Raw genomic sequence first — 27,745 nt, 5'->3', positions numbered from 1 at the left:
CTGAAATATGCGGGTAATTTTACATCACTCTGAAAGAGGAACTGTTCATCCGTCCAACGAGTATTGATGGTTTACTCTACGCAAGGCACTGTCTTGGGTGCAGGAGGTATATGGCTGGCAGGGCAGATTGGATCCCTACTTTCATGGAGCTTGCAGCCTAGTAGGGGCCAGAGCATAGGGGAACCGGGGCGGATAAAGGCACAGATCACAGAGCCAGGAAGTCTGATGCAAAGTGGGAACTTCAGCGTTTTGGACAATGAATCAGTCCTTCAGACTATATGGTCACTCTTTTTGCTTGCAATATTGTTAACGCCACAGAACACACTTCCCTGAAGCAGGCATAAATGATGTTTTTGCTATCCCCCCTGCTCCCTGCCTTGGTAAGGCAGGTAATTGGCATTGCTTAGAATCCACTACATTTGATACTGCTCCGACCCAGACGAGCTTACTCTGCCTAGATTGGGGCTCCACGTGTCAGGCAAAGTTACAAACTATTCAAAAACAAGACATACGAGGAATGGTTAAAATACTAAGATTATTAAGCTGATAGAGGGATGTTGTCGGTGATTTAAATAATGACCTTCAGAACTTCGTCTGGTAAATGACTGATGTTAGGTGACTTTTCTCTGCATTTGAGTCCAAAAGTTTTTGAAATAGTCAGATCCCGAAAACAAAAAGGTAAAATAATTAGCATTATTACTAATGCTATGTTGGTGCTGCAGTAAAACAAACACACAAACAGAACAACGTGCAGTAACAGGGCTGGGAACACAAATAAGCCGAGAAGCCTAGATTCAAACTTCATTTTCAGTTTCTAAAGTGTTTCCAAGTTAGATATTTCCAAGTTTGGATGTCAGGAAAAAGAAAAAACGGTCCCCAGAGGCCACATGCAGAAGAAGGGCTGTAGACACAGACTGACTAACATTGTTTCCTGCTTTTTATTTGATTTGATTCTTTGAAAAAAATAGATATAAGGATTGCTGTTGCGCAGCCCAGCTCGAGGCTGGCATAGGCGGGCTTTGCAAAGATTCTGTACTTTCTGTCTCTTTGTGATGATGTTTGCTGCTGTACAGAGCAAGAGAAACAGAACCTAGAGGCTGGTTTCCCAAGCTCCACAGCAACTACCCCCACCCCCACCCCACCCGCCAGTGAAAGCACTGTCCCTTGAAAGTCAGTTGTAACAATCAGTTGTTTATTTTCTATTATGTGCCAGACACTGGACAAGGTGCTTTCTCAGAAGTTCCAGCCAGGTGAGGGACTGGGATAAGGGATATAGCCCAAACTGCGGATTCAACAGGGGCTCTCATGCTCACCCCCAGGACCTGATCTGAGCACTTTCACAGACCTTCTGAGTGTTTTCTTTATAGAAAATAGACTTTTGCTTCTCTCTTCTTTCCCATTCTTGTCAGTTCAGGGTTCGTTCATGCATCCTAATAACCATATATTTCATTTTCCACCCACTCGGCCTCCTTGCTCCTTCCCACTCGGTCTGGGGAGAACTCATAAAGGTCGTTGGTCACGAAGCCACTCTCCATGCTCACCAGCGTCACGAACCCGCTTTCGGATGGGTTCATGGCCACGTTGTCATAGTCACAGGACACAGTGTCGGGAGTGGCCTCTCGCGAGCGCGCTCGGAATGAGATGTTCTTCAGGTCCGGCCGGGTCTCGGCTAGATCAGCTTCGCTCTGCTTTCGTATGACATTGTAAACCTCCAGGTCCGGGCTGTTCCCCGGCTGAGGAGCGGGCCAGGTGGGGCGCTGCTCCTTCTTGCTGGGGCCTGGCTGCCCCCGTTTCCTAGGAGTAAAGAGAACCAGGGCTCAGTGGACAAGGGGACTGAGAACATCCCGGTGCCCCTGTGCAGGCAGGAGGGGGTCATTCTGGGCAGTCACTACACTGCACTTCTCACCTGCCTCAACCTACAGGTCAAGGTTTCGGGTGGGGTGGGAATAAAAGAGGAAAGTGTTGTTATGTATCTATCGCTCACTGCTGCCAGAGCACAGAACGGAGGTGATGATTCTGGGATCCCCAGAGCCTCCAGAGGGTCCATGGATAGAACTGCATGGGGGAAAATACCACATTTAAAAAAATCCATCTCTAAGTGAAATTGAGCTTGTTCGGCAGGCGGACTCTCAACCACTGCGCCACCAGGGAAGCCCTGTCCTTCAGTTTTGAATGTGGGCAGTTAACCTGAGTCGTAATAGCTTTTGTTTTTGTTTTTGTTTCTGTTTTTTTCTTTTTGGCTGCACCACTCGGCTTGTGGGATCTTAGTTCCCCTCGGCAGTGAAAGCATGGAGTTCTAACCACTGGACCTCCAGGGAATTCCCACTAGTAATATCTTGACTTGTTCATCAACAGAAATCATAGATATTTTCATATCACATCACATATTTTATGCTCATCTCTACTTCCGTATTATGACACTTATACTCACCACTAAATAAAGAAGCATTAATAAAGGAGCACGTGTATTACTGTTTCACATTAGTTGTTGGAGATATTTTGCTAAACTATATAACAGCATTATTCCCTCCCTTGTAATCCAATGTAATTTATTTTATGCATTTAAAAATATTGTTCTGGGAAGTGATCCATAGGCTTCACCAGACTGCTACAGGGGTCTGTGGCACAAAAATGGTTAAAACCCCGAGATAGACTCCAGCTTCAAAGCCACAATCCCACATTGTGGTGAGGTGCTAAATAGATAGGTAAGGGAGGGAAATCAAGACCCAACCACAGAGTAAGCAGTCAGAAAATATATTTGCAAGTTTTTGAACTGAACTCTATTTTTAGGTTAAAAGGAATTAACTAATGAAAATGATCATAGGAAGAGATAACATTTTTGAGCGCTTACTATATACTCATTCTGCATATATTAACTGCTTTAATTCTTCTAATAATCCTATAAGGAAGTTATTATTAAGTGAAGCAGGATCTTCATTGGAATCTTACTAGTTTATCTTAAATTGGTCATCAAAGGGAGTCAAGTCTTAAACTGCACCTTTGCTTTCCTTCTTCTCTGTAGACCATGATGATGGGGAATAAAAAGGTAGCTGAGAAGATCTCTGGTTACCTCAACAATGGTGGCACATGATCCACTAACAGAGGTGCTTTAGGCTACTTAGTGCAGCTATTTTGTAGCAATCTACACTTGTGAATTCAATTAAAAGTCAATTAAAAGGATTTGGCTATTTCATTTTGAATTAAGTGGTTTAGTTTCAGTGGTTTGCCAGGCTTTGGAACAGTCGTTTTCAAAGGGCTCACTATTCATTCCTTCACTCACCCAACAAGCATTCCTGGAGTGAGCGCATACATGCGTGAGAGCACTTTGTTGAGTGACGTGTGGATGTACAGATGAATAACACAGTCTCACCCCTCAAGTCGTTTAAAATCTTCCACACACACAAAAATTAAAGAATGTAAGATCACTCTCTTAATCACAGCTAAGCACAATGCTTAGTACTTCTGAGTGCCCTGAGCCCATCAGAAAATTTACTCTCAAATCTGTAGAAGTGATTGTCTTGGAGCTGCTGTGGCTTTTAATGAAGTCCAAATCTTGAAGAGTTCAGAAAACACAAAGGTTTACATGATGAAGGTTTTACTTGCCTCCTTCTACAGATCCAAACCCAACATACACCTGTGGTGACCACAAAGAAGAGAAGAGGGACGCTGGGGATTAGGATGTAGGCAAGATTCAAGGCAGCTTCTGAAAAGAAAAGCACACTTTATCAGCACTGGTGGTGTTTCTGTGTGCTTCAAAACAGGCTTAAAAAAGCATAATCAACACAGAGCATTCCAAGGAGCGCATCTGGAAGGAAACAGATATAGTTACCCAGACAGCAAAGTCTTCCAGTTTCAATAAATGAGGCTTTTCTACCTGTCCTATTATCTGAAGTAACAGAGAGAAAAGAAGTTTACATTTTTGGGTTTCTTGCAAATATAAGATGGGCAGTTTTATTAATTAAAAATTTTTTCAGACGAAAGAGGTTATCTCTTTTCTCGTTCTTCCTCTTTGTTAACAAAGATGAGGCTGCTTGGGGGTGCTGGTGTCTTTGACTCTAAGGACAGAAACAGTAGTTTCCAAGGTGGGATCGGGGAGAGTGAGGAAATAAGAAACAAGTCAGAAGTCTCGGTGTTATTGCCAGGAATGAGAAGGTCACGTGTAACACATGAATCAGACTGTAGAGCCTTGCTGACGTTTCTGACTGCTAACTGGAGCAGCGACTGTGGAGGGCACTTAGAGATCTACCATCCTTACCTTTCCTAAGACTTAAGTCTTAGAACCAGAGAATTTTCCCTCAAGGGGCTTTGGGAGGAATCAATGATTGGGGACTGATCCCTTTCCTACTCCTACTGGTTAAGATTCTCAACCATCCAGAGGCTGTGGCTTTGTTTTTCTGTGAGGCTACAAACCTGACAACCACCAAAAAAGCCCTCAAAACAAAACCTACTTTAAATACCACCGTAGTAACAATGAGCAATAAAAATGCCACCCACTGCTGCACAGCACTTTGGATTTTTTAAAAAGCATTTTCACACATTACATCTGTTGTATAATAAAGAATTTGACTAGGCTTTGTCCCTGGTACCTGGGCGGGAGGCTCTAAATCTTTGGAATTTCTCAGAAATAGGAGTAACTTCCTTATTCATGAGCCCTTCAGACCAGATCAGAGTTCATACTGGCAGAGATGTCTCAGGATGGGGGCTGGTGGGGCCTAGGGGGTGAGTTCAATTACACGGCCAATGATCAAATCAACCGTGCTACGTAATGAGACCTTAAGAAAATCTCTGCACACCAAAGCGCGGTGGAGCCTTCCGGCTGGTGAACACGTTGATTTGCCAGGAAGGTGATTACCCATCCTGGTTCCACAGGGAGAGGACACAGAGAGTCCCCATTCGAGACCCTCCCAGATCTTACTGTATGTGTCTCACCTGGCTGCTTCTGATTTGTAACCTTTATAATAAAACATAGTCATAGGTATGGTGTTTTCCTGAGTTCCGTAAGTTGTTCTAGTGAATTATTGAACGTGATGGGGCACTCCCTGGAATTGTAGCCAGTTGATTAGAAGTGTGGGTGGACTGGGGACCCCTGAACTTGTGGCTGATATCTGAAGTGAGGGCAGTCTTGCTGGGGACTGAGCCCTTAACCTGTAGGGTCTGTGCTAACATGGGGTGGCTAGTGTCACAACTATTGCAGTACTGCACTATCCTGTTTCATTTTATGGACACAGAAATGCTCTCAGGTAGGTGAGAAAAATGTTATTACTTCTATTATGCAAACAACTAAACTGAAAAATTAAGTGTTTTTTAAAAATTTGCCCAGTGACAAAACTCAGATCTTTCTTTTTTGTCTTAATTGAAATATAGTTGACATATAATATTATGTTAGTTTCAGATGTATTCTATACTGATTTGACATTTGCATACATTATGAAATGATCACCATGATAAGTCTAGTAACCAGCCCTGATCTCCCTCTTGAAACTTGAGGTGAGAGTTGAGGTTGAAAGTCCATTAGCACTCCAATTTATCACTCCATTTTCTTTTATCTTTTATGTCCATTTCCTCTATTTGTCTCCTAAAGAAATATTAATCACGGCCTGGGTCTTTCTGCTCTTATTTCTCTACATCCATTCTCTAGTTCCCCTCCCCCCAAACAACTTCTGGGAGGTTCTCAAGCCTCGTCTGTCTTCACGCAGATTTTTTTTTACCTCCTGTCTTGTCTAATCGCCCCAATTGTCTTAGGATAGCTCCATTCGTGCATTTCACTGACAAAATCTAACATATAATGCAGTTTTTACAAAGTCATAAGTGCTCTGTCTGGTTCCATTTTTAAGTTGCTGTGGGAAAGAACAAAGTAGGGTATATAATCATGGGGAATTCGTAATCAGGAGAGTCCTATTATCTATTTTCCTCTGGGAGAGTTCTGTACATACCTTTGCTTTCTTTCAGTGTTTCTGTGGCATCTTCTTTCTCTGTGTCTTCTGGAAGTATGGGCATTTCTGTCTCTGTTCCTTCACCTGGAGAGAGACACATGGACTTGAGAACCTGGAGAAAGGCATCAAAATCCAGATATTCTCTGAGGTCCTACCAGCTTCAGGGTGGGATGCCAAAAAGCACCAGCATTGTGACCAGTGCCATTTATAAACCCAGGGAAGTAAAAGAATTGAATTTGCTGACCTAGAGGTTTACTTGTCTTTATCTTTCTGGTGAGACTTGCTGCCAAGAATCATGTATGGATACAACCAGGAGGCAGCTGACATCAAGGCCCATAATGTACTGAAGTGCCAAGGGGAAGGGCCAACAACTCACTTCTAGGACCATAAATTATCAGTTTGACTTGCTTCTTGGATCATTAGATTGGACTATTCCTTTCATATTGTCAGTAATGACAAGTAACATCCCAAACTGAATTTGCAACTATTACTTTTCAGATATTTGAGAGAAAGGCAACGCTAGTGAGATTAATGAACTACTGGTCGTGTCCGGTGTGGCATATACCTGTCCAAAGGGTCAGGGTTAACACCAGTGGTCTTTCTGCTGAATAATCTGGTGTAAAGAACATGTGGTTCTAAACCTATGAAAAGCTTCTAAACCTGTGAAACAGCCCAAATTAACTCAAAGCTCAATTGACAGTCTTACCTCCAGGCCTTGTAGAAGGAGCTGTTGGTTTCTCTATAGCAGAAAGAAACAAGGATGAGAGTAATAAGTAAATTTCCACGCCATCTGAATGAAGTTGGCCAGAGCATAGCATCCATTTATTTGTTCATTCAGTTGTCCAACAAATTTCATTTAGTATTATCAGACACTAGAAACCAGGTTAGTAAGTCCAAAGAATCTCTTCTGCACAAAGACTAGCCTTTCCCCAGTTTTACTTGGGCACCTTTTTCTTTTTTAAAAAGGAAACTTTTTAGCTTTAAAACTAAGAGTTTTAAATATGAGAATTTCCAAATATACGCAAAAGCGGAAAGATCAGTATAATGAACCCCTATGTACCATCAAGCAGCTTTAACTCTTAGGAACACATGGCTAATCTGGTTTCAACAATAATCCCCACTCCTCCCCGGCTACACCCAGGCCTGCGCTGTTGTAAAGCAATCCAAGACGTTTGATCAATTCCTATTGGGGATATTTTAGAGCAACAAATACTGATCTCCAAGCAGTGGAAGTGGCCCGGGACTAAGGAGACCATGGCCAGCCCCAAGGCAGAGCCTGGTGATCTAGAACACGAGTCATTTAAAATATTTCTAAGAGCCTCCGGATAGTCGGGCTGCACAGACGACCTACATCAATGTTTTTACTTTTGGCTGAAAGTGTGTCAGCCTTTTGTACTGGTGGTGACTCTACACTGATCGGATGCTCTGGGTTCATAGCGTCGGGGTCCCTAAGGTCAAAATTTTAGAATTCACAGTCCTAAGGCCAGGATATCAAAGCTATTCTGAAGTTTTATTCAGAAAGGAAACTTTTAATCGTGTGTGTGTGTGTAGAGATGAGGCAAATCCGTTCATTTATTAAAAATGGCTGCTATACGATAGAAACAGCGTCATGCTCTAAGTGTTTTATTAAAAACGAACACAATTTATCCTGATAATAGCCTTATGAGGTGAGTGCGGTTCTGAATTTGCACGCAAGGAGACTCAGGTACACGGAGATTAAACACCTTGCTCAAATCTCACAGCTAATAAGTAACTGAACTGGGATTTTAATTTAAAAAATTCAAATGAAAAATTAAAATCACAAGGAGACAAACTCTGTGCTGGGTATTAGAGACACAATAGCAAGTGAAAAGTAGTCCCAGCCCTCTAAGGAACTTATATTATACAGGATGGCAATAAAACATGGAAGTACAGGAGAATATTAACACATTAATTTTGTGATATATTGCAATACATCATATATTCAAAGACATTACACGATGTAGTCATTTTCTTGTCCCTCCATAGTTCAATCCACTGGGCAAAACTGCAGTGAACATGGCAAATTAACGCAGCACTTCCGTCAATTGCTGCAATGGTCTGTGACACATGGCCTCAGATGATTTGTCTCTGATTTCCACTGAATGCGTCTATGCCTTTAGCACACCCCAGGTGGAATCAAGTGATCAGATCTGGCTAGCATACCACCTACTCTATGTGGTCATGTTGTCAAATCTAGTTTTAGATGCTATCTTTCAACCTGTCCCTTGCCCTCTGGTATAATGGGATGTAGTGCCATCCTGTTGCAACCATACTGGGTGACCTTCCCCTAGCCCATCAAGTGCAGGGATTAACTGGTCAAACATGTATATTTCCAGACCTCATGCCAACCATATAGTGAAGGGGACAAACTTGTAAACAGGCAGTTAAAGTACTGTGTGTGTGAGGTGTTATGATCCTCATGGGAGGAACACTTAACCTAGTTCTGAGGGGCCCTGGATGCTTCCCAGAGGAAGTGATTTTTTAAAACTTCTTATTTGGAAATAATTTCAGATTTATGGAAATTTGCAAGACTAGTACAAAGAATTCCCATGTATCCTTCACCAAAATGTTACCATTTTATCACGTTTCATTTATATAATTATTCTCTCTGTCTCTCTTTATATATATCCTATATATTTATATCTACAAGTCTGTATCTAAATCTGTACACACACACACACATACACATATATATATTCACATACAGACGCATCCATAACTTTTTTCCTGAGAATAAGTTGCAGCCATAGTTACCCTTTACTCCCTAAATACTTCAGTGTGTATTTAAGATGGGAGGGGGAGCAATACTCTAACATAACCATAGTACAATTATCAAAACCAAGAAATCAACATTGATATATATATTAACAAATCGACAGATCTTATTCAAATTCTGCAGATTGTCCTAATAACGCCCCTTATAGAAAATCACCATTGCCCTCATCATCATTATCATCAAGGATCACCTACTGCACTTGGGCTGAGAATGAGCTGACCGGGAAAGAGGGAAGGGTGTTCCAAGCACTGGAAACAGCAGTTAAGAGCTCTTGGGGAACTTCACAGCGGGCAGAGGGGAATGGGATCGGGGAGGGAGGAATAAAAGTGCTAAGAACTGGGGCTGGAGACAGGCAAGGGTCTGAGCAAGCCAATTTTTTATGGTGTGCTGAGGTGTGTGAACTTATCCTGAGGGGGGGGGGGCACGCAAAGGCAATGTGTTAGTCTTTCTCCGTGTGCCCACTTCTCTCTGCTGGGTCTATTCTTGGTCCTTCTCTGTGTCCTGGGAGGCTGAACTCTATGGACTGTGTCTTGTGGCTCCCTTGTCCTTTGGCTCTTTTTTTTTTGGCTGCATCGGGTCTTCGCTGCTGCACGCGGGATTTCTTTAGTTGCAGAGAGTGGGAGAGTGGGGGCTAATCTTCATTGCGACGCGTGGGCTTCTCACTGCGGTGGCTTCTCTTGTTGTGGAGTATGGGCTCTAGGTATTCAGGCTTCAGTAGTTGCAGCACGCAGGCTCAGTAGTTGCGGCATGCGGGCTTAGTTGCTCCACAGCATGTAGGATCTTCCCGGACCAGGAAAGACCTTCCCGGACCTTCTCAAACCCATGTCCCCTGCATTGGCAGGTGGATTCTTAGCCACTGTGCCACCAGGGAAGTCCTGTCCTTTGGTTCTTGATTGGACTTAACCAGTAGGAGGCGGAAGCAGGAGATTAGAGGGTAGGAGAAGAGAGGGGTCCTGGCAGTTATCCCCCAGGCCCCCTTCGCACGTCACTGTGGTTTGACAGTAGCTGCATTCTCTGGTTACAGCTCCTGTTGGGTGGCTCCTCTTCCATGACTCCAAGCTTTCTCTGGAGTCACTCCCCTTTGCTCCTTGAAACCTGGGGGTAGTAACAACTTCCCATTGTAGCTAATTCCTGGGCACTTCACCATCTCATGCTCTGTGCCCACACCTTGGCAAATATCATTTTATTATACTCTTCTCATTAAACCCTTTGAGTGTGCCACCTTTTTCCTGCCAGGACTCAGTCTAAATCAGGCAGTAGCAAAATTAATAAAGATTATGATTAAAAACAAAACCTAACTAGGTTCAAATTCCAAAAATAAAAGGCTATGAAAACAAATGTCAAAATCTCACATTTCAGAAAATATTTAAGAAGTACAACATTTTAAATCATGGAGATAATAGGATATGAGGAACAAAAGTGATGGGCAGCCAGTTTGTAAGAAGCGCCTTGCTTTAATTGCTCTAAAAATGTGCCCTGCTAAGCCATCCTCAGTCCTCGCAACCTCCCTGCCTGAGACAACTCTGTATGGTGGGGAAGGCCAGGTCTTTGGAGAGAATTCATCTGAAGGGGTGAAGAGGGAGGAAAAACAGCTTTAGCAGCAAAAGCACAGTCAAATTCAGACAATTTAAAAATGACAGGATTGTTTAGTCCCTCAATAGATGTAACTAACAAGTCATTCTACTTCTGTCAGGAAAGGATGCCGAATTGGGGTCAAGCAGTTGGCTTCAGGGAGGTGAGAAACTTCCGTAACAGATCAAAAATCACTTCATGTTTAGATCAGAGTCCAACATAACGGAGGAGTTTGGGAAACCTCAGCACAGTGAGACTACAGGCTTGTAGCCAATTCAAAACCCTTCACAGATTTAGAAGCAAACGTCAATTAAATTTGCAAGGCATGTATTTAGAGGGTGCCCTACAGGGCAGGATGATGCCCTGCTCATCAAAGTGACTTCTATCTGCCCAGTGTCAGTAAAATTGGTGTATTTTATCATCTACCTCCTCTGGTCATTATTCTGTTTCCTTAAAGCCCCAGAAAATAATGTCACGTGGCTGGTAGAAGACTTGCAGGAACAATGGCCAGCTTCCTTTCATATTTCTTCTTTACAGTAAGTCCACTACATACGAACGAGTTCCGTTTGGAGAGCACATTTGTAAGTCCAACGACGTTAGCCTAGGTACCCAACTAACACAATCGGCTATATAGTACTGTACTGTAATAGGCTTATAATACTTTTCGGACAAATAATACATAAAAAACAAACAGAAAACATAAAGAAAACATTTTAAATCTTACAGTACAGTACAGTACCAGCTGCATCGCCACTGCTTTTACACTTGCTTCAGGACATCCTGGGCTTGAAATAAAGATACTGTACTACTATACTCTATACAGTACTGTACAGTAAAGTACACAAAAGCACAACCACTTGTAGAGGATGTGCGCATGTGACAATGTACGCCAGACACGTGAACTAACTTACAGGACTGGACATGCAAACGTTGGTTCGCATCTTTGAAAGTTCACAACTTGAAGGTTCGTATGTAGGGACTTACTGTATTCCAAGCTCTTACAGCATACAATCTCATATCTGGAGGGAATAAGAATTATAATTGTCCACTTGGAGGGCTTTTTGTTTCTTGAAGTTCTCATAATTCTTGCCTTATCATACATAAATTAGACCCTTTCATTTCTTCATCCTTTCTCTTAGCATCTAATACCCCTCTCCTGTGCTAGAATTATTCCCCAGTGAGGAAGTGTCACTACATCTCCCTTCACAAGAACTCCCAATGTTTAACACTGCTGGCATTTGCAACAAGCTTTCGCAGAGACCACGTGACAAATTCTTGGAACCAGCAGCTGCTTATGGAATGAGAGAGGAGGTTGAGAATTCAGCCATATAACTTGGGAGAGGATTCATTACCAGCGGAATATTTGCAGATGAAATTGTTCTTCATGGTGCATCGGTCATCGTTCCACTGGAACATGTAGGGGCCCCCGATTCCGGCAGGTGCTGATGGCTGATGGTACATGACCACGCAGACCTCGCTGCCGCACGAAGGCTCATCCACATACCAGTTCCTGTAGGAAAGGGGTCAACAGTGGAGGCAACTGGAGAAGGATACCACAAGACTTCAAAGCCTTTGTTTTCCTATCAAGTTCCACTGAGCCAGGAACTTAAGAGACAGGGAGGAACTGAAGTGCTACCAGTAAGTAGAACCATGCTTTCTGATACGGACATCACAATCAATCATCTGACATTTGCCTTTGCAGGGAGGGATATATTACCATATAATGTCTGCAAAGGAATTATGAGAAAAAGCAGCCAGCAGGGCAAGTCTGGATGATCTTATTTCTTTTTTGCTTTTGGCTAACTGGGTTTTGTTTCTCTTTTTTTTAGAAATCAGATGCATTGAGAGAGGCATGGCTTGTCTCATCCAGAGCTTGCCTTGCTTCCATCTCCCCATGCTTTTCAACAGCCATAGCTGCCTTCCTAGCTCTGAGGAGCGGATAGAAGATTCAAGCATCTGAGCAAGACTTTCCAGTATGTAGAGGCTTCAAAGCAAGAGATGGGGTGGGGGCAAAAGCGGGAGGCCCAAGTAGTCTTCTTCAGGTTTTAAGTTGTTTCTACTTCATCAGGCCGATGAGCCCTTCTGTCAGCCTCTGATTTCTTGTCTCTGTCGCCCCAGCTCCTGGACGGGGTGCACTAGCAGCCCCAATGGTACTCGAAATTAAATGATGCTGCCACCCAGTTGGATATGTGGGCGCCAGATTAAAGCCTTAGATTCTATAGATAGTTTAAACGATGCGAGCACCCACCCCATGTGCTGACTCAGGGCTGGGCTTTGTAGTTCGCCTGTTACTCACCTAAGCAGTTTCCTTCTGGGGCCCAGATCTCCCCTGATGCTCAGGCTATTGAGATGAGCCCTGCTGCTCTGCCTAGCTCTTGTCAGAGCCCCTCCTTAGGAGACAGCTAAGAGACAGCTCTCTGTGTAGCACCCTCATATGGCTCTGCTTGAGTCTTGTGCTGCAGTTCACTGAAAGGAAAATCCTCTGCTGAATCCACTGGGTTGAATTCACCTGGATGATAGCTGAGCTTGCAAGTCTGCTTGGACACTGTCTGGAGAGCTGGAGATCCTGACTGGGGCTGGGCTCTGCACCTCATCAGTCACCTCCAGGCAATTTTCCAACCCTGTTGGTAGACCTCCTGCTTGTCTGTTCTCCTCCCCACTGGCCCTATGGCTTTATGTTATTTTATTTCACAGGTGATGGAATGGTTGGAATATTATGCCTGGCATCTAGTTACTGGACTTGAGCCAGGTTTCAGGCTTGGAACTCACTGCTAGAAGGAGGAAGGACCCTGCAACACCACAGTAGGTGCACATGGTAATTTCCTCTATTCTCCCAAAGGGACCTATGGCCATTTACTCAAGTAACCATACGCTGGGGAAAGAGGAATACCCAAATATTACAAAGACTGCTGGACACAGAGTGCAAGTCAACACTGATACCCAAAGACTTGAAGTGTCATTAAAACTACCCTTTTGAGTGGGAGCATATTGAGGCTAAGTATTAAATGGAGTTCTGGCCCAGGACTGAAATGGGAGATAGATGGGTCCCTGGGCCGGACAGCTGGTGTTTGTCAAGTGGAATAAAATTGAAGCTTTGTTCTCACCCAGACACTCCAAGGACAAGGCTAGTGGCAGAAGCTGAGCTCTGCAGGAATAAAGAGATAAGATGACCACTCCTGAGGTCAAGGAAAACTTCTTTGTCTGCACATGCACAGAAAGGCTCCTTGAGGGTCAAAAAGGGAGGGGACGCCACCCCATAATAAGTGTGGACATATCCCCACAGGCCTCTGTGGTGGAATCCATCTTAGCAAAAAGTCGCACATGCATATTAGGGAGGGTCCTAGGACTGGTCAGGTGTGAAAGAAGAAGAGAATTGGCCAAAGGTAAACAAAGACCCAGAAGGACTATCCTATATAAGGGATTTAAATCACCTCTTTACCGCGCTCCTCATTAGAGAGGATGCCCGAACCCTTTCTCTCTAGGTGTGTATTTCTGCCTTGCTTCTGTCTTAAATAAACGAACTGCTTCTCTGTGTGCTCTCCCACATGTTATGCTGTGTCTCTAATAATAAACTTTGTACCTGCTTTTATAGTTTTTGCCTCCTTGAGAAACGCATTTTCCAGTGGGGGTAACAGCTAGGGGAACTTTGCTTCTAGCCTCTAGCCCCTGGTGGACTAGTGGCTAGGATTCCTGGTTTTCATCCAGGCTGCCCAGGTTCAATTCCTGGGCAGGGAACTAAGATCTCTCTTCAGGACCACTCACTGCTGTCTCTCTGAGATCAGGACCAGCTCACAGTGGACCCATCCAGTGGTCATTCCCCAGTCCTAAAATATATGAATTGAAAACTTATGGGGTAAGAGCTATAATAGTGGAGAAGGTCAAGTGGAAGCCTCTGAAAGGGCATTCTTCCCTATTCTCTCCAAGATAGTAAATAGAAAACAATATCTTATCCAGGCGAAGATGACAGAAAGTAGTGCCACTCCTAGAGACCTAGAGAATGCAAGGATGGTATTCCCTGTCATATCTCTATATAATTCACTAGTTTGGCTCCTGCAAAAACCAGGCAGATCCTGAAGGATGACATTGGAGTAGCACAAATTCAACCAACTAGAAGTCTCAATTGTACCTACTATGCCATTTGTGGTATCTTTGCTAGAGCTGCTTAACACGCCCTTGGGTACCTAATACACAGATTTGGTGAGTACATTCTTTTTCACCTGTATCAGAAAGAGAATCAGAAAACAGTCTGCATTTATTTGGAATGGATATCAGTATACCTTTACGGTCTTTCCTCAGGACTATACTAATTTTCCTACCCTCTGTCATAATATGATGTGAAAAGAGACTGCCTGGATATCTTGCAAAAAATCACACTGGTCCACCATGTTGCTGACATCATGCTAACCGAACCAGATGAGCAAGGACTGGAGGCCTTAGTAAGACTCAAGTGCTCCAAGGGTTGGAGGTAAACGTTTGAAGATTCAGGGGCCTGCTACTTCATGAAACTGGGTAGGTGTCTAGTGATCTAGAGAATGCCAGAACACCCCTTTCAAATTAAAGGTCAAATTACTTCATCTCACAATAATTTGAAGCGTCTTGCAATAATTTTAAGAAGGAAGCATAGCCTGGGGTAGGTCTCTTTGGGTTTTAGAGGTGGCATATTTCACACCTGGGAATACTGCTCTGGCCTATATACCAGTTGACATGAAAGACAGGTGTCTCTGAGTGGGGTCCAGAGCAGAAAAGGACTCTGAAGCAGTTCTAGGCTGTGATGGAAGCAGACTTCCCACTTGGGCCATATGATCCATCAGACCCTATTATTAGAGGTATCAGTGGTGAGAAAAATAATGCCATATAGAATCTGTACAAGCTCCAATGAGAGAATCACAATGCAAACCCTTAAGATTCTACAGCAAGGCCATATCATCTATAGATGAGAAAAAAATCACCTTTTGCAAAGCAACTCCTGGCTTGATACTAGGCAAGGAGCACCAAGAGAACATGCAATCCAACTTGCTCAATGTAAGAGAGACACTGTCAGACATACCTAGTCAAAAGATTAGGCAGGCCTGGAATCAACTCATTACAAGATGGAAGAGGTATATTTAGGACCAGATGGCACTGTATGAACAGGTAGAGCAGACTGCCATGACATCTACCACTGTTGTACCAGAGCCTGTCCCTCAGCTTACAGCTATAGCTGCATAAAGGAATCCCTTACGACTAGCTGATAAAGGCAGCCTAAGCTTGGTTCATGGATAGGTCAGCCAAGCATGGGGGTACAACTCCAAATGGGCAGCAGCTGTACTACAGTCCCACTCAGAGATGGTTCTGAAAGATCAAGTGTTAAGGAAACATCCTCCCCATGGCCAGAGCTTAGCTGATATACCTAGTTAACCACTTAGTATAGAAAGAGAACTTATTAGAGATTAGACTATATAAAAACTCAGGGGTAAAGGCAAAGAGCTTAGCCAGTTGATTAGAAGTCCAAAAGGATAAAAAGTGGAAGACTGGGGACAAGGAGCTCTTGGATAGAGTGATGTGAATAGACATATGGGAGTAGGGGTAAAGTATGAAAATCTATCATATGTTAAAGCCCACCAAAAAGCCTCTAGCATGGAAGAGGCACTAAACAACCAGGGAGACAAGATGACTTAGCCAGTTGATGTCAGCCAGCCTGTTATCAGCTGCCCCAGCTCTGGTATAATAGGTACATACTAGGGTAGCCATGGTGGCAGGGATGGAGGCCATGCATGGGCTCAACAGTAGCCATTCCCACTCACCAAGGCTGATCTAGCTACTGCCCAACAACCAGTCTGCTGGGAACAGAGACAAGCCTAGAATCTGGTAGCAAGTTGACTACATTGGACTCCTTCCATCCTGAAAGGGGCAATGATTCATGTTGATAGGAATAGACATACAATCTGGGTATGGGTTTGCTTTTCTAGCCTCAAGGCCTTAGCACCACTATCCAAATGCTTACACAGTCTTTGATCTACCAGCACAGAATTCCAAATAAGATCTCATCAGACCAAAAAACCTAGTTTATAGCAAAGGAGATGTGGGCGTAGGCAGGGGATTTACTAGTCACATCACATATTCACCCATCCTGAAGCTGCCAGTTTGACAGAGTGATGGATGAACTTGTTGAAAACACAGCTGAAGCACTAGCTTAGAGGCAATACTTTGTGAGGATGAGCCAACATCCTCCAAGCCACAGTGCACATTTTGAATCACTGACCTTTGTATCATCCTGTGTCATCCAAGAGTATTCTGGGGTCTGGGAGCCAAGGGATGTAGAAGAAAAGTTTGAAGCTAACAGAGGTTGGTTCATGAGGTTAAGGAAAAAAGGCCTCTCTATAACAGAAAAATGCAAGGTGAAGCAGTAAATGCTGATGTAGAAGCTGAAGCAAGTTATCCAGAAGACCTAGCTAAGATAATTCATGAAGGTGGCTAAACTAAACAGCCGATTTTCAGTGTAGACAAAACAGCCTTATAATGGAAGATACCATCTAGGACTTTCGTAGCTAGAGAGGAGAAGTCAATGCTTGGCTTCAAAGTTTCAAAGAGCGGAATGACTCTTGTGTTAGAAACTAATGCAGCTGGTGACTTTAAGTTGAAGCCAGTTCTCATTGATCATTCCAAAAATCCTAGGACCCTTAAGAATTATGCTAAATCTACTCTGCCTTTGCTCTATAAATGGAACAACAAAGCCTGGATGGCTGCACAACTGTTTACAATATGATTTACTGAACATTTTAAGCCCACTATTGAGACTTACTGTCAGAAGAAAAGATTCCTTTCCAAATATTACTGCTCCTTGACAATGCACCTGGTCACCCAAGAGCTCTGATGGAGATGTACAAGGAGATTAGTATCATTTTCATGCCTGGTACCACAACATCCATTCTGCAGCCCGTGGATAAAGAAGTAATTTTGACTTTCAGGTCTTATTCTTTAAGAAATACATTTCGTAAAGCTATAGCTTATGAAAGGAGGAGTAGCCCTGCTTACCTTCACTGGTAGTACTTACTTGGGGAATTTGTGTTTCTTGTCTCTGCAATGCTGAGCTCTGTGGGTTTAGAGGTCCTGGTATATTCTGGGGGAATCCTTCCACCAGAAGATACAGCAAGAGTGTTATTGAACTATGAACAATGGCTGCCACTTGGACATCTGGGGATTCTTGTGTCCAGGAACCAGCAGGCAAGAAGAGGAGTCATTCTCTTTGCAGGACCCTAATCGTGAGGCGAAGGTATCTCGGCTGTTACAAGCAGGGAGAGATATGTTTGACAGCCAGGTTATCTACTTGGGTACCTGTTGGTACTCATGTGCCCAATTTTGATGGTAAGCAGAAAAGTGAAATCACTCCAGCATAAGCAATGCAAGTTGACTAGGCCTCACACTCTTCAGGGATGAGGGTCTGGGTCCTGCCACAAGGTGAGAGAGCCATTGAGGCTCCCTGAACAGAGGGTGAAGGGAATCTAGACTGCACAGAGGAGGAGGGGGGTCAATAAATATCAGGCGTGGCGCTGGGACCAGCTGCAGTGGTGGGGAGTGTAGTTCCTCCTAAGCTTCCTTTCTAAAGTTTCTCCCAGGAGAGAGGCCCACGAGAATCTTGGAGGAACGACTCCTGGAACTTAGATGAAGGTGTGGATCTGAACAGCATAATGGGTGAACTTCATGCTGTCTTGAATGGAATAGGTAATAAAGATATATTCTAATCTTCATTCTTTTTTTTTTTGCGGTACGCGGGCCTCTCACTGTTGTGGCCTCTCCCGTTGCGGAGCACAGGCTCCGGACGTGCAGGCTCAGCAGCCATGGCTCACAGGCTCAACCGCTCCATGGCATGTGGGATCTTCCCAGACCGGGGCATGAACCCGTGTCCCATGCATCGGCAGGCGGACTCTCAACCACTGCGCCACCAGGGAAGCCCTAATCTTCATTCTTTTGATTGAAAATGAGTTTAAATGTTTTCCCCATATGACTGTTTACCAGTTAGATTTTCTATTTTGTGAACTGTTTGCTCAGGTCTTTTGCCCCTTTATCTTTTGGGGTTTTACTGACTTATATAAACTTTTAGTGCTTTTTGACTTATATTAACTCTTTATTATAAAAAGATCATAACTGTTAAATTTCTTACAACATTTTTCCAGTCTTACGTCTGCCTTTTAATTTTGATATTTTTTGACGTTCTTCCATGTCACTGCTTTTCTTAGGGAGGGACGATGGCAATGCCATGGTGCTGGGGGCAGGTGTGTGAAGTGAGTCCAGTGCTGTGGGTTTAGAAGGGCTCTACAAACTGCAGGCTTCCTTAAGTCCCCTCTTGGTCAATCCAGAGAATTAGATCTTGGCTCTAATTTCTTGCCTGTCATCATAATTTCCTGCAGTCTGGAGCCCTTCAGCCCCACAGGCCTTCAATCTCTCACTGGGTCAGCAATCCCACTCCTGGGCATACATCCAGAGAAAACCATAATTCGAAAAGACACATGCACCCCAATGTTCACTGCAGTACTGTTTACAATAGCCAAGACATGGCAGCAACCTAAAGGTCCATCAACAGAGGAAGGGATAAAAGATGTGGTACATATATACAATGGAATATAAGCCATAAAAAAGAACAAAATAATGCCATTTGAAGCAACATGGATGGACCTAGAGATTGTCATACTGAGTGAAGTAAGTCAGACAGAGAAAGACAAATATATGATATCACTTATATGTGGAATCTAAAAAAAGGGTACAAATGAACTTATTTACAAAACAGAAATAGAGTCACAGATGTAGAAAACAAACGTATGGTTACCAGGGTGTAAGGGGGTGGGGGGAGGGATAAACTGGGAGATTGGGATTGACATATCCACACTAGTATATATAAAATAAATAACTGATAAAGACCTACTGTATAGCACAGGGAACTCTACTCAATGCTCTGTAATGACCTATATGGGAAAAGAATCTAAAAAAGAGTGGATATATGTGTACGTATAACTGATTCACTTTGCTGTACACCTGAAACTAACACAGCATAGTAAATCAACTATATTCCAATAAAAATTTTTTAAAAAATCTCTCACTGGGGTTCTAGTCCAAAAGGCCGGGCAGCCAGAACGACTGACTTCCAGCATTGTGTGCCACTGAAGCTGTGCTTCTGGGCCACCCTCCTGGACAGAGCTCTCTAGACCTAGGTTAAGGCTGATTTACCGCCTTACTGCTTTGGTCAGTGGCCCTGCCAGTACTGCTATCCCCTCAGGGCTCTGCCTGGCTGGGACTTCTCTTCCACACTGACTGGCACCGTGGATCCAGCCTGCCTCTTTTTGCAGCTACATCAAGTGAGTTAGCTGCTGTGAGTTCCACACACTTACCTAAATGTTGCTGTGCTGCCATCGATCCAGGCATAAAGGTCCTGGCAGGCTGTGCCATTGCTTTGTTTCTCTTCACGCCTCCTAAGCCCAATCCAGAAATCACCATCAGAAGCCAGGAGGTTTTCAATGAACTTTTCTATCAGTCTCTGTTCATCTTCAGACTCGATGCTGACTAGCTGGCCCTCATCTCTCCTGCAGGCTGCTCTGGCTTCCTCAAAGTTCAGTCTTCGAGAAGCATCATGGAAGTAGATGACTTCATAACAAGGCTTCTGTGTTCCTCCCCGGCAGACTGGCTGACCTAGAGAAAAAAAGAAGCCTACCTATTTTAGTGCCCCCAACATATACCAGAGCAGGGATGCTTGGAGGCATCTGAATGAAGCTGCAGGAATTCTGATTACTCATCAGTGGTTTGTTTTAGTGTCATTAAGCTCTCAGAGCAAATTAATACCCCTTCCAGTGTGGAGACACAGTGATTTAGACTCCATGTTTTCTTTGTTCCATTACAGATTATTGAAAAGCAGACATTTAAAATTAATCTTTAAAAGAGAGGTAGATGAAGATTTATGGTTTCACTTAAAGGCAAAAAATAACACTTCCATGCCATTAGGGAGTCGCAGGAGACTAAGTGTGGCTTAAAGTGAGTTATCTCTGTTTGGGGGTTCCTTCAGGTAAGAGAGGCATTCTGAAGTCAGGCGTGGGCTCCTCTACCCTGGAACCCTCTGCGTATGTATCAATAGCAGGACTGAATATTCACCCAATCTACGGTATAAGCAGAAGATAAAAGCATCAGATTCATGGGGTTTTCTGCTACTGGTCTTGCCTAAAGTCAACTGCTAAGGTTCAGTGAACTCTTACTATGTGTCATGTACTATGCTAAGGGCTTTTGCATTTACATACATACCTTATCTCATTGAACACTTATAGTAATCCACTGTTGTAGATATTGTTTATGCCCCATTTTACAGATGAGAAAACTGAGGCTCAGAGAAATTAGTCTGTCTAAGGTCACATAAGCTATCCGTAGCATGACTTGAGTCAGAACCCAGATCTAATTACAAAGTCACAGCCATAACCACTGAACTCTGCTCCCCACGCCACCACAGGCTCAGGTTGCACTGGGAGCCCATGTAATATGTCTCATCTGACTGACACCTGAAGGGCTGAAGACCATCAAGGACAAATGGATGGGATTCTACTGAGGACGGATAAAAAATCGTTCACCAGTACACACCACCCTGGCTTGTGTCTGGGTGTCTAAAGACGTGCTGCACCCAAAACATTAGCCTCATCGCTCCTTCGTTAAGTCAGTATGTATTGCATGTACGCTCATGCCTGGCACTGTGCTAGGTGCCGGGAATACAGAAACACTTGCCGCTTCCTAACCCACAGGAACACACAGCATGTTTCTGGATCCAGATGTACAGTGAAAACCAGATTTCAACAAGGGGAATCCCTTGCAATGCAGAGCCAGTTTGTGGGCTGTGGGCGTGAATTACTGCCACAGAGCGAGGAATAAAGGATTTTGGTTTGGGAACCTCTTCCCAGCTCTCATAGAATGTTCTCATTTTCCTAATTTGTTTTGCAACTGTGCACAGAGCCAGATAGCATTAGTTATTCTCCAAATCGTCCAGAATACAGAACAAAAGGCCACAGGCAGTTAACTGCATTTTCAGTGCTTAAATGGGAACAGAGCACATACAGATAATCTGGAAAGCTCCTGTGAATTCTTATTTTCAGTTTCTTCTTTCATCGCCTTTGTAAAGAAATTTGCAATAAACAAGTTGTAAAAGTTTTGCTTCTCCCCTTCTCTGTCACTCTTCTCCTTTTGCTGAATAGAGAAACTCTAACAGGACTGCTCCATCAGCAAATTAGGAGGCCTCAAAAGTGGGACATTCTCGCTAAGGAGGTGTTCCAGAGAGACTAGGGACCACTGGCCAGAGAAGCTGTGGCTGGGATGCTCCCTGGGGAGAAGGCTGGGTCAGCTCAGCTTTATGAGTCCTTAAAGGTGGCTCCAAATGAGGCAGCAGAGGAAAAACAAATGAGCCCCAGGCACCCCCAAGGTGGAGTTGAATTTACTGGTAGTCCCCACTTTTCCATCGTTGGATTATCAAGGGAAAACATAACACCTTAAACGAGTTTCCTGTATGGCCCAGCCTGGCCACACATCCCAAGTCAGGCAGTGAGTGCCAGAGGGAGCCAGAGCTGGAAGAAGGCCCAGGGTGCATCTGGTCCCCCTGCCTTCAGGAAGTGTTTCTCTCCTCTCATTTGCAGGAAGGGGAAGGGCGGCCACCGAGGACAGAGCCCGTACAGCCGTCACCCAAACAGCTGAATTCGGTTACCCTCCCATTTTGCCACCCTGCGCCCCACCCCATCCTGAAACCAACTTTAGATTCCTTCAATCAGCTTCGGAAGCACCGATAACGGAGCGGAGGTTTTCATGCTCCTCCATCCCTCTTGGCCAATCTGTTGCCTGCGAAGGGAACCTGAGAAAGGGGAACGGACATCCCCTCCGCCGCCCCCCATCCCGCACCGCCCCGCCTCGACATGCAGAACAAATGGAAGAGGCAAGGAGCCAGAGCACTGTACCTCCTCTAAGGTCCAAGTCCGAGGCTGCAGTGACACGACAGGAGGAAGGAAGCAGAGAGAGTCATTCCCCTGAGTCAGGAGGGGCTTGCCCCGCGCTAATAGGCTTCTTTCCCGATCTCTAAGCGCTCTTATTCCAGGCGCTGGATCCTTTCCCCCCAGAAGAGACCAGGAGTAACGGGCTGGGGTTCCCACGGCACAGCCGATCCAGAATCCCTACTGTACGCACCGTCTCCCGGGACAGGAGACCTCCCTGGTGGGCAGGACAAGCCCTGCGTGGGGGTCCCGGGGACTACTGCGCCGCTCTCAGTGGAGCGGACCGAGGGGGCGCCTACTGGGGCAGTTTGCTCACTGCCCCATCTAGCCTACGTCTCTCGGTATTATGGCAGCCCTGGGCGGGGAACGGAGTTCGCGCGGTCCAGGACACGCAGGGAACCGGCGCTAGGCTCTGCAGCCGGGCGCTTGCCCCATCTAGAAGTAGGGGGCGCCGCAGGGCTAAGTCCACTGGTGGGGCGGGGGCGCCACCCCTCCACCCACTCCGCGGAGGGCCAGAGAAGAGGCACCGTGGCCCTGAGGACGGTCAGCCTTAGGTGGGGTGCAGTGGGTGCCGCAGCCCAGCGCCCGGGAACCATCCCCCGCCCCAGCGCGCGCGCACTCACCGCTTAGCAGGCGACCCGTCGCGCCCCGGAGACCCGCCAGCAGCACTGCCAGCAGCACGGCCTGCAGCGCCGCTACCGGCTGCATGGCCCGGCTCGGGTGCGCCTTCGGACGCCGGGACGCTAAGGCGGTGTTGCGGGAGGACCGGCAGCGGTGTGCTCCGCAACTTCAACGTTGGGCGGCAGCAGCATCTCCAGAGGACCGACGGACCCGGCGCCCGGAGGAGGCGGGGAGGGCGCGGAGCCAGTCCGTCGCCCCTCCGCCCTCTGGGACGTCACTGCGGAGAGGGCAGCCCCGCCGGCTGGCCCGCCCCCTCCAGGGCCTCCTCCAGCACGCTCGGCGCCAGGCACCCCGCCCGCCCGAGGGGAGCGAGCAGAGGAGCGGAGCCAGCTCCCGACCCCAATTCGAGCTTCCCATGGAAATGCTGCGTTTGCCCAGGGCGCGGGGACGAGGAAATCCAAGACTGGCTTCTCCGAAATCCGATGAAGACCACACTGTGGCTAAAAACACGACCGCATCTTGCCCCCACTCCTCAGGGGCACAGCAAGTTTCCCAGCGTCCTAGGCTCCGCAGTTGGGAGAGGCAAACTCTGAGACCTGCCAGGGCTCCGTAGGCCGCTGTCCAGGCACTCAGGGCTACACCTGAGAAAGGAATGGCAGATGAAGAGAACAGATGCTCAGGTAGGCAGGGTGACCACTGGCCAGGCAAATTTTGGGACAGCGGCCAGAGAGGCTAAGTTGGAGTTCTGGGCGAGAGGAGAGTGGACTTCCCAGAAGCGAAAGGGTGTTCTTGAGCCCAGCAAGGAAATAATAGTACTTTTTGCAGGGCACATGGGTGTAGATGTTTGTTCAGCCTTGTGGTAGAAAGGAGATGACCCCCTCACTTTTCCCCCAGGAAAGAGTGACCTCGTTTCCTTTGGAAAAGCTTTCCTCACCAACCCAGCCCTCAATGTGTGCTCCTTTTTCTAAACTCCCACAATAGTCGTGTTTTACATTTACTTCTTGTTGTAAACAAAATGTTTTCAAATACATTCAGATAATAAAGTGAGCCTCCTGTCCAGAAACTAAAGTACTAAGTGCTGGAAGGTGGGTCTGATTTGCCTTTTCCCCTGTACCATGCTCTTGTGAAGCATGGCAGAAGCCCCACCTGGGCCACTGACTTCTGAGTTTTGGTCTCAGATTGAGCCATTGCAATTTTAGACAAACAGGCCTGATTGATCACAGGCTGGGGGATCTGTTTCAGTATCAGCTGGTAATACTGGGAAGCTCTGCTACTGCAGAAAGCAGCAGCATTGGCAGGAAGAGGGCTGATGTTTATGGCAAGTTCATTTACAGCCCGTCTTTGTGTCTGAATTAGAACATTTCACATCCAAAATACATTCTTTTTAGAAATTCCTGATAATCAAAACAACCAAAGAGGGAGCTGATATGGTCAATAGAAGCACCTGAGTTGGCATCAGATATTCTGTTTCCAGTCCTGCTTTTCTTCACTTAATGTCTGTGTGGATTTCAGCAAGTTTCTTTGCCTAAATCAATTAACTCTTGGCAACAATAAAAGTTACCTTAACTTGTGAAGGTTTGATAAGGCAACTAGATATGTAAGTGTGCATATAGCTGAGCACTTAATGTAAATTGCAAAGGATTTATTTCCAAAATTATAACATCTGCTATAACTTAGAGAAGCTGTTACCTTGGCCCAAATAATTAAATTGTGCCCTGAGTTCTCCCTCTGATACCCTGGCCCTTGGTCCAGATAGACTTGGTTAAGGTATGCGGTTAACCTAATGCAGATTACAACAGTGACCCCAATTCTTCACCCAACCCTGTAACCACACCCTTTACTGTGTGACTTTGAAGTTCTTCTTACTAAAGGGGCAGAGTATATTTCCCCATCCTTTGTCCTTGTGTTTGACCATGTGACTTGTTTGGCCAACAGAATGAGCCAGAAATTTCTGAGCCTAGACTGGTAATGACCTCACGTGTTTTTGTTGTTCTCTTGCTTCTCTGCCACTCTCTGAGAGGAACATAGCTCAGATATGCCACTGGTCCAGGTATATCCCGAAGAAGATATGTGGGGCAGAGCTGCCTCTGTCAATCAACAGACATGTAGCGAGAAGCAGACTTGCCCCTGCAGCCTGAAGCAGAGCTATCTGGCCAAACTTAGATCAGCCAAATCCTCCGTTGACCTACAGATATGTGAGCAATAATAAATGTTTTAGATCTCTTTGTTATTCAGTACTGTTGCAATACCTGACCATTACACTTGGTAATGCAGAGAGGTGTCACTGGGGGAACACTGGTTGCTGAGAAGGCTCATAACGTAGAATTTTTCTTGGTAAAGTTGTCTTGGTCCAGGGTCCAACCCTTAGTTTGACAAGCTCAAACCCAGTCTAAGTGACTAATATATTTACCTGTTGAGAAATAGAATCATCAGGTAAACCGATGTTTGCCTTGGCCTCTTGAGCACATACTCTCCCTCTGGGCGAAAGAAGATTTCTCAGTGAGCATGGAATCAGAGCAAAGGGAATTAGCTATATGGATTGAAAGTTTAGGCTTTGATAGCCTGCTATGTCCGTCTTCACAAGAGAGAGCTATCTGTCTGGCAGTGAAAAACATCACCCTGACAGGGTAACTTTTATTCTTGATAATGCTGAGATGAGATTACTAATTATGTAACTTTCTAAATTTCCCTTCTCTAAGCCTGATTACCCTCCTTCTGTTCAAAACATTTTTTCTCCAAATAGTGTTGTGGCAGAAACATTTCTTTTAGTGATAGAGTCCTTGAATTCGAACTAGGCAGGTGTCCCCGCATCCACCCCCATTAAAGACTATTTCCCAGCCTCCCTTGCAGTTTGGTGTGTCCCTAATGATTAAGTTCTGACCAGTGGATCACTGGCTCCGCTGCTGGCACTGTGAATGGGAGATGCATCGTACGGAGGTTACATCCAGGACTTGCAGGTGGAGGCCAGGTGTGAAGTGCACGGTGGTCCTAAATAGAGCTGGAGCCCTGGAGCTGCGTGTACAACCCTGAGTAGGTCTGCCAGTTGGACAATGCAGAAGGGACAAAGTCTTAACCTTCTCTTTTCCAATATATACCAAAGGGAATGATCTTTGAAAGTGAGGGAGATTGGCACTGGGATTATGTCCATGTGTATAAGACAAAGGAATGTTGAACCTCAAGATCTTTTTTGATCCACCTCCTAGAGTAATGGAAATAAAAACAAAAATAAACAAATGGGACCTAATGAAACTTCAAAGCTTTTGCACAGCAAAGGAAACCATAAACAAGATGAAAAGACAGCCCTCAGAATGGGAGAAAATATTTGCAAACGAATCAACGGACAAAGGATTAATCTCCAAAATATATAAACAGCTCATGCAGCTCGATATTAAAAAAAAACAACACAATCAAAAAATGAGCAGAAGACCTAAATAGACATTTCTCCAAAGAAGACATACAGATGGCCAAGAAGCACATGAAAAGCTGCTCAACATCACTAATTATTAGAGAACCGCAAATCAAAACTACAATGAGGGGCTTCCCTGGTGGCGCAGTGGTTGAGAATCTGCTTGCCAATGCAGGGGACACGGGTTCGAGCCCTGGTCTGGGGGGATCCCACATGCCGCAGAGCAACTAGGCCCGTGAGCCACAGCTACTGAGCCTGTGCATCTGGAGCTTGTGCTCCGCAATAAGAGAGGTCCGCGCACCGCGATGAAGAATGGCCCCCGCTCACTGCAACTAGAGAAAGCCCTCGCACAGAAACGAAGACCCAACACAGCCAAAAATAAATAAATAAATATTAAAAACAAACAAACAAAACTACAATGAGGTATCACCTCACACCAGTTAGAATGGGCATCATCAGAAAATCTACAAACAACAAATGCTGGAGAGGGTGTGGAGAAAAGGGAACCCTCTTGCACTGTTGGTGGGAATGTAAATTGATACAGCCACTATGGAGAACAGTATGGAGATTCCTTAAAAAACTAAAAATAGAATTACCATATGACCCAGCAATCCCACTGCTGGGCATATACCCAGAGAAAACCATAATTCAAAAAGACACATGCACCCCAATGTTCACTGCAGCACTATTTACAATAGCCAGGTCATGGAAGCAACCTAAATGCCCATCAACAGATGAATGGATAAAGAAGATGTGGTACATATGTACAATGGAATATTACTCAGCCATAAAAAGGAACGAAATTGGGTCATTTGTTGAGACGTGGATGGATCTAGAGACTGTCATACAGAGTGAAGTAAGTTAGAAAGAGAAAAACAAATATCGTATATTAACGCATATATGTGGAACCTAGAAAAATGGTACAGATGAACCGGTTTGCAGGGCAGAAACTGAGACACGGATGTAGAGAACAAACGTATTTGGAAGCAACCTAAATGCCCATCAACAGATGAATGGATAAAGAAGATGTGGTACATATGTACAATGGAATATTACTCAGCCATAAAAAGGAACGAAATTGGGTCATTTGTTGAGACGTGGATGGATCTAGAGACTGTCATACAGAGTGAAGTAAGTTAGAAAGAGAAAAACAAATATCGTATATTAACGCATATATGTGGAACCTAGAAAAATGGTACAGATGAACCGGTTTGCAGGGCAGAAACTGAGACACAGATGTAGAGAACAAACGTATGGACACCAAGTGGGGAAAGTGGAGGGGTGGTGGTGGTGGTGGTGTGACAAATTGGGCAATTGGGATTGACATGTATACACTGATGTGTATAAAATTGATGACTAATAAGAACCTGCTGTATAAAAAATATATATAAACAAATAAGACAAAGGAATGTTGAGCCAGCTAGTCACAGAACTA

The 27,745-nt window shown here is 44.9% G+C and overlaps 1 protein-coding gene across 2 annotated transcripts; it reads right to left on the bottom strand.

Moving 5' to 3' along the window:
- Positions 1 to 1,156: 1,156 nt before the first annotated feature.
- On the bottom strand, positions 1,157 to 23,127 carry LAYN (layilin). Of its 2 annotated transcripts, XM_024754279.1 has the most exons (7): positions 22,907 to 23,127; positions 19,665 to 19,962; positions 11,655 to 11,812; positions 6,640 to 6,672; positions 5,934 to 6,017; positions 3,604 to 3,703; positions 1,179 to 1,794 (listed from the first exon to the last, which is right to left on the bottom strand). In XM_024754279.1, the coding sequence occupies exons 1-7, from the start codon at positions 22,989 to 22,991 to the stop codon at positions 1,431 to 1,433; spliced, it is 1,122 nt and encodes a 373-aa protein (XP_024610047.1). In that variant the 5' UTR covers positions 22,992 to 23,127; the 3' UTR covers positions 1,179 to 1,430. The 2 variants fall into 2 exon arrangements, with proteins under 2 accessions (XP_024610048.1, XP_024610047.1); XM_024754280.1 differs by lacking the exons at positions 11,655 to 11,812; positions 22,907 to 23,127 and having other exon boundaries at positions 1,157 to 1,794; positions 19,665 to 19,901.
- Between the last annotated feature and the right edge of the window lie 4,618 nt (positions 23,128 to 27,745).

This window comes from Neophocaena asiaeorientalis, unplaced genomic scaffold (assembly GCF_003031525.2).
Source record: "Neophocaena asiaeorientalis asiaeorientalis breed wild unplaced genomic scaffold, Neophocaena_asiaeorientalis_V1.1 scaffold21, whole genome shotgun sequence".
NCBI lineage: Eukaryota > Metazoa > Chordata > Mammalia > Artiodactyla > Phocoenidae > Neophocaena > Neophocaena asiaeorientalis.
The sequence above is the reverse complement of the archived record's forward strand: the minus strand, read 5'-3'. Positions and strand labels throughout refer to the sequence as shown.

Excerpts from the sequence above, each read along its gene's own strand:
- LAYN (XM_024754279.1), bottom strand. The coding sequence starts at position 22,991 with ATGCAGCCGGTAGCGGCGCTGCAGGCCGTGCTGCTGGCAGTGCTGCTG. Across the intron at positions 6,673-11,654 it reads CATCTGCAAATATTCCGCTG|AGAAACCAACAGCTCCTTCT; the intron begins GTAATGAATCCT and ends TTTCTGCTATAG. Across the intron at positions 1,795-3,603 it reads GTTTGGATCTGTAGAAGGAG|GAAACGGGGGCAGCCAGGCC; the intron begins GCAAGTAAAACC and ends CTTTACTCCTAG.